General features: G+C 36.6%; 1 protein-coding gene across 1 annotated transcript; it reads left to right on the forward strand.

The window, feature by feature from the left end:
• Nucleotides 1–1,672: 1,672 nt before the first annotated feature.
• On the forward strand, nt 1,673–7,669 carry LOC148908770 (relaxin receptor 1-like). The gene is made up of 9 exons (XM_089034825.1): nt 1,673–1,742; nt 2,364–3,409; nt 3,991–4,109; nt 4,914–5,079; nt 5,873–5,939; nt 6,137–6,338; nt 6,670–6,828; nt 6,991–7,164; nt 7,375–7,669. The coding sequence occupies exons 1-8, from the start codon at nt 1,723–1,725 to the stop codon at nt 7,117–7,119; spliced, it is 1,908 nt and encodes a 635-aa protein (XP_088890951.1). The 5' UTR covers nt 1,673–1,722; the 3' UTR covers nt 7,120–7,164; nt 7,375–7,669.
• The last annotated feature ends 1,749 nt before the right edge of the window (nt 7,670–9,418 follow it).

A 9,418-nucleotide genomic window follows, 5' to 3' on the forward strand; every position in this document is an offset into this window, starting at 1 on the left:
GATTATAGTCGACGCACACTCTAAATGGCCAGAGGTATTTCCAATGAACAAGATCACAGCAACAAGCACTATTGAGGTACTACGCTCAGTATTCGCAAGAAACGGCGTACCACAGCAGCTCGTTTCTGACAACGGACCGCAATTCACGTCAGAGGAATTTCAAACATTCATGAAGAGCAATGGGATTCACCATTTTAGATCAGCACCGTTCCATCCTGCAACGAATGGACAAGCAGAAAGATTCGTGCAAACCTTCAAACAGAGTATGAAGTCAATGAAATCAGAATCAGCCTCTTTAAACAAGAAGATAGCAAATTTCCTACTGATGTACCGCAACACACCTCATGCTACCACTAACGAAACACCAGCCAAAATGTTCCTTGGTCGAAACATACGTTCACGTCTGGATTTGATGAAGCCAGATGTAAAAAGCACAGTGCAGAAGAAACAAATGAAGAAAGCACTTGAGAAGAAAACACCTATACGCTTGTTTGATGATGGACAGCCAGTGACAGTTCGAGACTACAGAGGACAAGACAAGTGGGTTAATGGAACCATCAACACACAACTAGGACCATTGATGTATGAAGTCAAAACAGAAGCTGGAAGTTATTGGAGAAGGCACACAGACCAAATCCAAGAAAGGAAGCATGATGAAAATCAAAGCGACCCTCAACCAAGACCAGCAGAAGATGTCTGCCCATCAGCAGTAGAACAGCCATCAGTCAGCACAACCCAGACAAGCAAGAAAGTTACCCCCGCTAAGAGCAACATGACGCAAGAAGGACAAGGCAAAGGACATCGATACCCAACAAGGCACAGAAGCCCACCAAAACGTTATATGTATGAACAATATTAGGACAGTCATAAGAGATATGAACATTCAGAGACATTATTATTGAGTTATTTTTTCTATCACAGTGATTCATAACTAAGAAGGGAGGAAATGTTAGATTTGCATTGATTGACATGTAATTATATATGACGATCGTACATAATAAAACACAAATACACCACACATGGCCTATGTGACGACACGTGAAAACGCTCTATAATAAACACTCCACTATTTTTTGTACTGTTTAATGCAAAATAAATTTAGCACTGTTTCACAAATTAAGCACGATTATTCCATTATAATTGACATTGTTGTTATCGTTATTGTTGTTGTACTTATTGTTATCGTTATCTTCATGGCCTTTACTATCTTAATTACTGAATTAGCATCATTATGACTATCACCATCATCTAATCCTAGTAATAGTTATCATTATCAGCAGCAGCAGCAGCATCTTCATCATCATCAACATCATCAACATCACCATCAACATCATCACCACCACCACCACCATCTAATCACCATTATAATCAATATCACCATCATCGACATCATCATCATCAACATCGCCATCATCATCATCATCAACATCACCATCATAACATAGCCATCATCATCATCACTATCATCATCATCATCGTCATCATCACCATCATCATCATCAACATCATCATCATCATCATCACCACCGCCATCACCATCATTATCACCAACATCAACATCATCACCACCATCATCATTTTCATCTTCATTTTCATCTTCATTACTGAATAACATTCCAAAATATTTAGCATAATATTAATTCATTATCATTATTATTATTCATGTGAAGGCATCTTCAGCACAACAAGTTTGCAGTTGTACCGGAAACTACATTCTCAGATATGGAGAACCTCAAATTTCTGTAAGTAGGAAAACACTTTTAGTATTAAACTATCAATGGTCTGTCAAGAATCCTGAGCTCCGATTGGCTGAGCTACTAGTGGTATATTAGTGATTAGTGGTATACTAAGTGCCGGTTTTGAAACCCAAAAACAACGGGCAAATAGATTATTCTAACCTAATTTCAGAATTGTTTGTATCCATTTTTGGACCAATAGTCCCCTTCACGGTTCCCTGCGCCATCTTGAAAGGTAGCCGGGCCTTTGCATCGAAGCGAGACGAACGGTGAGCTTGCAACGTTAGAGACCTGTGAATAATTGTCCAAGGTGTTAAAAAAGGTCTCTATCGTTGCAAGCTCAACGTTCGTCTCGCTTCGATGCAAAGGCCCGGCTACCTTTCAAGATGTCGCAGGGAACCGTGAAGGGGACTATTTGGTAGGTTTATACTTTTAAAAATTTAACTGAAACAAAGAAAAAATAAGAAACCACTGACAACTGCAAGTTAGTGCTTTCTCGAACAGGACCCTTGGCCAGCATTCTTTGCATACTGACTAAATTATCTAAGCCCGCAAGCTTCGTGGCCTGGAATAATTAATTGAAACGCATGTTCTTTTTTATTTCTGTTGTTTTTTTTTTTTCTTTAGGGAGGTTGACTACTTTATGCTCTGCTGCTACGCAAAGAGATACGCACCAAACGTCTACTGTGACGCCCCGGCACATGAGTTTTCTAGCTGTGACGATCTCATGAAGAACAAAGCTGCAAGAGTTTGCATTTGGATTCTTGGGATTCTGGCTTTCTTGGGAAATATATGTGTCGTTGTCTGGCGACTCTCTTTAAGCGAGGACAATAGAGTCCAGTCGCTTCTGCTTACCAACCTGGCCATTTCTGACTTCCTGATGGGTGTGTATCTCCTAATAATTGCAATAAAAGATGCACAGTGGCAAAAAGTATACTTCACGAAAGACTTCCAGTGGAGGAACGGGAATGTGTGCAAGTTTACTGGAGCACTTTCTATGCTGTCCAGTGAAGTATCTGTTCTGATGTTAACCATCATTACGGCCGATCGACTAAAATCGATTGTTTATCCCTTGAAGTTTAGAAAACTCTCTTACAAAAGTGCTTTGGTGATTTGCCTCGTCGTGTGGGTTTTCGGACTGATAATTACTTTCTTGCCAACAACTTCGCTCGAGTATTTTTACGATGAGGATGCAGAGATGGGATTTTACGGGCGTTCTTCAGTCTGTCTTCCCCTGCAGCTTTCCACATCTCGTCTGGCCGGTTGGGAATACTCAGTTAGCATCTTCATTGCACTCAACTTTGCTGCCTTCGTCTTCATATTTTTTGCATATCTTGCAATCTTCGTCACGGTAAAAAGATCTTCAGCCAAGACCAATTCCAAGAACGCAAGGAAAGAGGCAGCCATGGCATGGAAAGTAATGGCTATCATCCTGACTGATTTTTGTTGTTGGATGCCAGTCATCATCATGGGGGTGCTTTCCCTCACCGGCAATTTCCACGATCCTCAAGGTCTTGCTTATGTCTGGATTGCAGTATTTGTCTTACCAGTCAACTCTTCAATCAACCCCATACTTTATACATTTTCTAACGCTGATGTAAGAAAGAAGTTCATTAGCTATTTCATGATCAGGTCATTGAATGGTAATCACAGAAACACTGCATCGACTGGAGGTAAATATGATGATGATGATGGTAGTGGTGGTGATGATGATTATGATGATGATGATGGTGGTGGTTGATGGTGATGATGATGATGATGGTGGTGGTGATGATGATGATGATGATGATTATGATTTTTACAATAACTTACAAATTTCTCGCGCGCTGATTGGCTATTTTTTACCATTAGTAAGAGGACAGACAGATAAAGCTGATGTCTACGAGCGCGCGCTCTTTCCGTTGGTTTTTTTTTATCACAAAAAATGAGAAGTTTTTATCGTATTTGTTATTGTAAATATTGACGATAAATTTCGTCATCACATTGTCAAAGTAATATGCGGATCCACGAAGCGTAACTACTTTGATAATGTGATGACGCAATTTATTGTCAATAAGAGGACAGACACATAAAAAACTGATGTCTATTTGTTAAGTTGATAATGATAATGATAATGGTTATGGTAATGATGAAGATGATGATTCTAAACACAAAATTCCGATTTCATTGTTCTTTTCTAAATTAGCTTGAAGTGAGTTTCCTGTGAAATGGATATTTAGATAAAAATACTAACAGGGTTTCCCCCCCTAAAAAGTGACATCGCAGGCTACAGAGATGAAAAAGCAAGATTCCCAAGTATCTACTATTCCGGCAAGCCTTATACTAAATGAAGTGTCAACAGTACTCCAGTCGGACAAAGATACCAGTGGAGTGGTAAGGCGTGATATTCCCTTTGTTTCAGAATTATTCCTCACGGAATGAGGTAGTGGACAGGGGTGAATCTAGTGGAGGAGGGGTGCACTCCTCTATATGAGGTTATGCCTACTGCATTATTGGTGTTTAAGTTTGTAAACAAAGGGTGCATCACCTCCTCAAACAAAAATCCTGGATGGTGCAACGCCCCCACCCATCCCCCTAGAAAAACATCCTGAATCTGCCCCTGGAGGAGATGGATTTGGTAATTGGAGGAAATGGGGGATCAGAACATGTACCTCAACAAACGTTAGTTATGAAATATAGACAACTTTAAAATATAGATATATTATTTACAGCCCAGGAGGTGCAGATAAGGGAAAAAATGTGCCCGAGGTTTGAATATACGGACCATGGCCGTTAGGCCGATGTCCGTTTTCAAGACCTAAGGCACAGTATTTCCCTATTGAACCGCCATTAGGACGATAAAGAACTCGATTTGTTTTTCAATTTACCTTTCCACTTCTTTTACAAATTGTTTCGTTGTTTAACGATCGGTTTTCCCGTGCGCGCGCTTGGATGACGTAAGTCTTACGCCAGGATACCGAAACGCGCACAAATTCATCGCAATCAAGTTTGAAAGATTTTTAGGATACCGGACCGGAAGAGAATTAATAACATTATTTGGACCACATGACCAGGTTCTAGGGACAAAATCTATACGATTAAGGTTTGGCAGGAAAACCGTAAAAGATCTACAAAAATGAATAAACTAATCTATTTTAAATTTCTTGAAAAAAGCCTATGAAATTGTTCTCTTTATAGGGTTACTTGACGTGCTGGGAGAAGAATAATTCAGAGTCTTTGTTGTTACTGAAGTGTTTCCTACCAGAAAACCATGTCAATTGGATTCGAGAGGTCAATCTTCTGAAGCTGTTGAGCAAAGGAACAGAAAATGAAAACCTGATGAATTATAAATGGCATACCATAGGTAGGAATCAATAAATATACTTCTTGTGTGTATATATATATTTAATCCTAATAGTTGTACACCCGCTCTTTAAGGGATCGGAACTATACTTAACAATTATTCGCCGAAGGCGAAGTGAATATCGGGGAATAATAACCGAAACGAAGTTGAGGTTATTATTACCGATATTCACTGAGCCTGAGGTGAATAATTGTTTTAGTATAAATACACAGGTGATTCTTTCAAAAAAAGAAAGAAAGAAAAAGAAGATAACAGACACTTTATTCCAGTAACAGCAACAAAGCGGCTGCCCGCCATTTTGGATTATTGCTGGAGGTGATTATCGTGTGCATGATAATCTGAGTTTCTCGACCTATCAGCTGGCGAGATTTTCAATAAACACCTGTGTATTTATGCTAAAATACAATACAATACGACTTTATTTCAAGATGGAAACGCAATAACCTTTTACAGTTGTCTAACTACGGCCCTCCAAAAAATATATAAATTGAATGTACAATGTGAATTTTTAAATGATATATATAATAAGTACTACAATATTTATAAGATTGACTTTTGTTATTAAATTAATCAGAAAAACTAACGCACATAGATTTCTATCTATCTGCGTTACTACAATATTGGTTAGAAACATAAACCAAATGGGAATTATGAATAAATAATATATAGAATAAGTACTATAGATTGATTCGAAATATAGTACAGAGAGAATACAAGCTAGTGATTGTATCATTATATGTAGTAACGCTCTTAAAGTTTAACTGATAATTTCTTTTTCCAAAATTTAATGCAGTAAGAAATATTGAAATTGAAACAAACAACGTCGAAATTCCTGGAATACCGCTTTCGCCAAACTGTAGGTAAGACTAAGAACAGTTAAGATTTCAACATCAAGAGTTTAACATCGCAAAGTGGGTGACCACATTAACAAAGCGATAACGGGCTAGGATGACATTTCAACAGTGAATTTTGTATTAGAGACATTTGATACTGCAATTGGCATTGCTTCGTATAGTGCACAAGTTCTTACTTGACAAAACTCTCAATTGTTTTACAGTGTGATTTGCTTTGGATTTTCGATGAATTATATCCCACTCATCAAGTTCCTGAAAGACTCAGAATCTATTGCCAGGGTTGATCAGCTGTTCGCGGTAATCCTAGACGTTCTTAAGGCAGTTGAAAAACTCCACATATCTGGTGTTAGTCATGGAGATGTCGCTGCACACAACATCTTGATTGAGCATAATGCCTGCAGTAGGGTAGGTATCGGTGCAGATGTGATGAACAATGACTTGCAGTAGTGTGGTGTCGTGTCGTGTCGTGTCGTGTCGTGTCGTGTGATGTCGTGTGGAGTGGAGTGGTGTGGTGTGGTGTGGTGTGGTGTGGTGTGGTGTGGTGTGGTGTGGTGTGGTGTGGTGTGGTGTGGTGTGGTGTGGTGTGGTGTGGTGTGGTGTGGTGTGGTGTGGTGTGGTGTGGTGTGGTGTGGTGTGGTGGTTCAAGTATAGATAACGTTAGAGTCATCCATATTTTCGTATATTCTTTGTTTCTACCAAAAAAAAAAACAAAATATATCAATTAATAAATTTCCAGTTTCCACAAATCCGTGCGATTTTGGGTGGGTTTGACAAAGCAAGAATTGTTAAGTCAACCGCAAGGGCTGCTCAGGCATACAAGACAGACATAAATCAAGTCGGTAACCTTATTGAAGAAATGATGATCATTTGTGGTCACAGTGGAAAGTTTGAAGAAGTAAGTTTGAGTTTTGAGTTTGTTGAATTTCAATCATCTTATAAGAATCTTTGAATTTCTCCAAATCTGGTCAGACACTAAAACCCAAGTGCAATTTTTCTCAGAAAGAACTGAATTTGAAAGCTTGTAATTTGAAAGTGGAAATTTTTGCAACTTTTTCAGGTCAGTGACGTGATTGAGATGTGCTTTCAGGAATCTTCTGAATGGCGACAAAAAATGGCGGAAATCAGAGGTTTCTTTGAACAGTCTGCGTTTGATGATGACCGCGAAGAAATGGAAACACGATGTTAAATAATGTTACAACATAAATAACGTATTGTATTGAGGACTTTCAAGGTAGAAATTTTGCGTTAGCTTAATAGTGCATTTTTTTTTTCGTAGAAAAGGCTTTTTTCTTAGAAAAAAAGCGCTGCTCTCTTGCTCCATAAAATGACTGCCGTGAAGCCATCTGCATCCTTTATAACAGGATAGTCAATTGGTGCACAAAGTCTTTGTTTACAAACTAATAACGAATAGCTTTAGACATCTTTTTTCTTCTCCCTTCAGTAACAGATGGAGAAATTGAAGTGACAGGAACACGAAAGAGTAAATACAGTGGACCAAAGAGCAAGGAAAAGGCTGTTTACACGTTATATAATATATAAAGACAAACTACATGTAGTTTTCGCACGCTAGTTCGCACATGCATGCTCACTATCTTTAGGGAGTACAATCGTTTTCAACCAATCAAAACACGCTTATAGAAGTCACTATGTGAAAACTCTTATCTTTTAAATTGAAATTCTAAGCTTTTGAAGTCGATGAACTCTTGAAGGTTTCTTAGCTTCTTTTGTGGTTCCATGTGGGATGTTTATACAAGTCTTCTCAATAACAACAACAACAACAACAACAACAACAACCGGCCAAAGACAAAAGAAAATATGGTTTCGTGTCTCTGGTTTAGTGTATCAGCAAACTGCATTTAAACACCAACTGAATCGAGTGTTTTCTCTCAGCGAAAACCTACGTATGAATAGGATATAAATAATTATATGTAGAGAAGAAATACGTTATATAGCAGAATAAGCCTTTTTCCCCATAGCGTCATTTCCATTTCTGTCCAATGGCGCTTCACAATATGAACTAACATCTATGTACAATAATATCTAAAAGCTAAATAAGTTGTGTAAAGCTAAATTTTATATATTATAAGAAAAGAACAACATAAACTATAATCTATGTAAAATAATATCTAAAACTTAAATACGTTGTCTAAAGCTAAATTTTATATATTATAAGAAAAGAACAACATGAACTATAATCTATGTAAAATGATATCTAAAACTTAAATACGTTGTCTAAAGCTAAATTTTATATATTATAAGAAAAGAACAACATGAACTATAATCTATGTAAAATGATATCTAAAACTTAAATACGTTGTGTAAAGCTAAATTTTATATATTATAAGAAAAGAACAACATGAACTATAATCTATGTAAAATAATATCTAAAACTTAAATACGTTGTGTAAAGCTAAATTTTATATATTATAAGAAAAGAACAACATGAACTATAATCTATGTAAAATAATATCTAAAACTTAAATACGTTGTGTAAAGCTAAATTTTATATATTATAAGAAAAGAACAACATGAACTATAATCTATGTAAAATAATATCTAAAACTTAAATACGTTGTGTAAAGCTAAATTTTATATATTATAAGAAAAGAACAACATGAACTATAATCTATGTAAAATAATATCTAAAACTTAAATACGTTGTGTAAAGCTAAATTTTATATATTATAAGAAAAGAACAACATGAACTATAATCTATGTAAAATAATATCTAAAACTTAAATACGTTGTGTAAAGCTAAATTTTATATATTATAAGAAAAGAACAACATGAACTATAATCTATGTAAAATAATATCTAAAACTTAAATACGTTGTGTAAAGCTAAATTTTATATATTATAAGAAAAGACAATGATTTGAAGCGCTTAATTAAAATCAGTTCGTTTGAAAAAATATGTCCACATAGTTCATGAAATAGCAGAATAAAAGCGACGAATAGTCAACTTTTTTTCTTGACAAATTTCTTTACAAAAAAAGTACGCCGTCTTGCTTCAAAAATCCCAAAACTAAATTAAAGACAGGTATTCCAAATGTTTGATTCAAAGACTTCCTCTCAAAGTCGGAAAATTTAGCGAGAAGGTTGATGTGTGAGATAAGCGGCCATCTTGAAACAAAACTCATTATTGTGGGTAGTGTTTGTACTGAGTTTGCCTAATAGTCGTGGGTACAAAGTCGTGGGTCGTGGGTACGAAGTCGTGGGTCGTGGATACAAAGTCGTGGGTTTTTTCCCAAATTTCCAAATTTATCATTTCTTCACTATACTTCTAAAACGAGATTGTGTGGCTTTCTCCCTGTAAATTCGCGAACTCGACTCGAAGTATTAACGTAAAGCTTATAGCTTTTTGTCTCTATTATTAGTTTATAGGTTTTTTTATAGGTTTAAATATCGACTCTACTATGCAAAGTGGTTCTCAGTAAGGTGGTTCTCAAAACTGCGCAAGCTCCCCGCGTTATAACTCAGGTTTTT

Source organism: Actinia tenebrosa, unplaced genomic scaffold (assembly GCF_029948245.1).
Source record: "Actinia tenebrosa isolate PJP-AT-01 unplaced genomic scaffold, QUT_ActTen_1.0 PGA_scaffold3__52_contigs__length_22856419, whole genome shotgun sequence".
Taxonomy (NCBI): domain Eukaryota; kingdom Metazoa; phylum Cnidaria; class Anthozoa; order Actiniaria; family Actiniidae; genus Actinia; species Actinia tenebrosa.

Excerpts from the sequence above, each read along its gene's own strand:
- LOC148908770 (XM_089034825.1), top strand. The coding sequence starts at position 1,723 with ATGGAGAACCTCAAATTTCT. Across the intron at positions 6,339-6,669 it reads AGCATAATGCCTGCAGTAGG|TTTCCACAAATCCGTGCGAT; the intron begins GTAGGTATCGGT and ends ATAAATTTCCAG. Across the intron at positions 6,829-6,990 it reads ACAGTGGAAAGTTTGAAGAA|GTCAGTGACGTGATTGAGAT; the intron begins GTAAGTTTGAGT and ends CAACTTTTTCAG.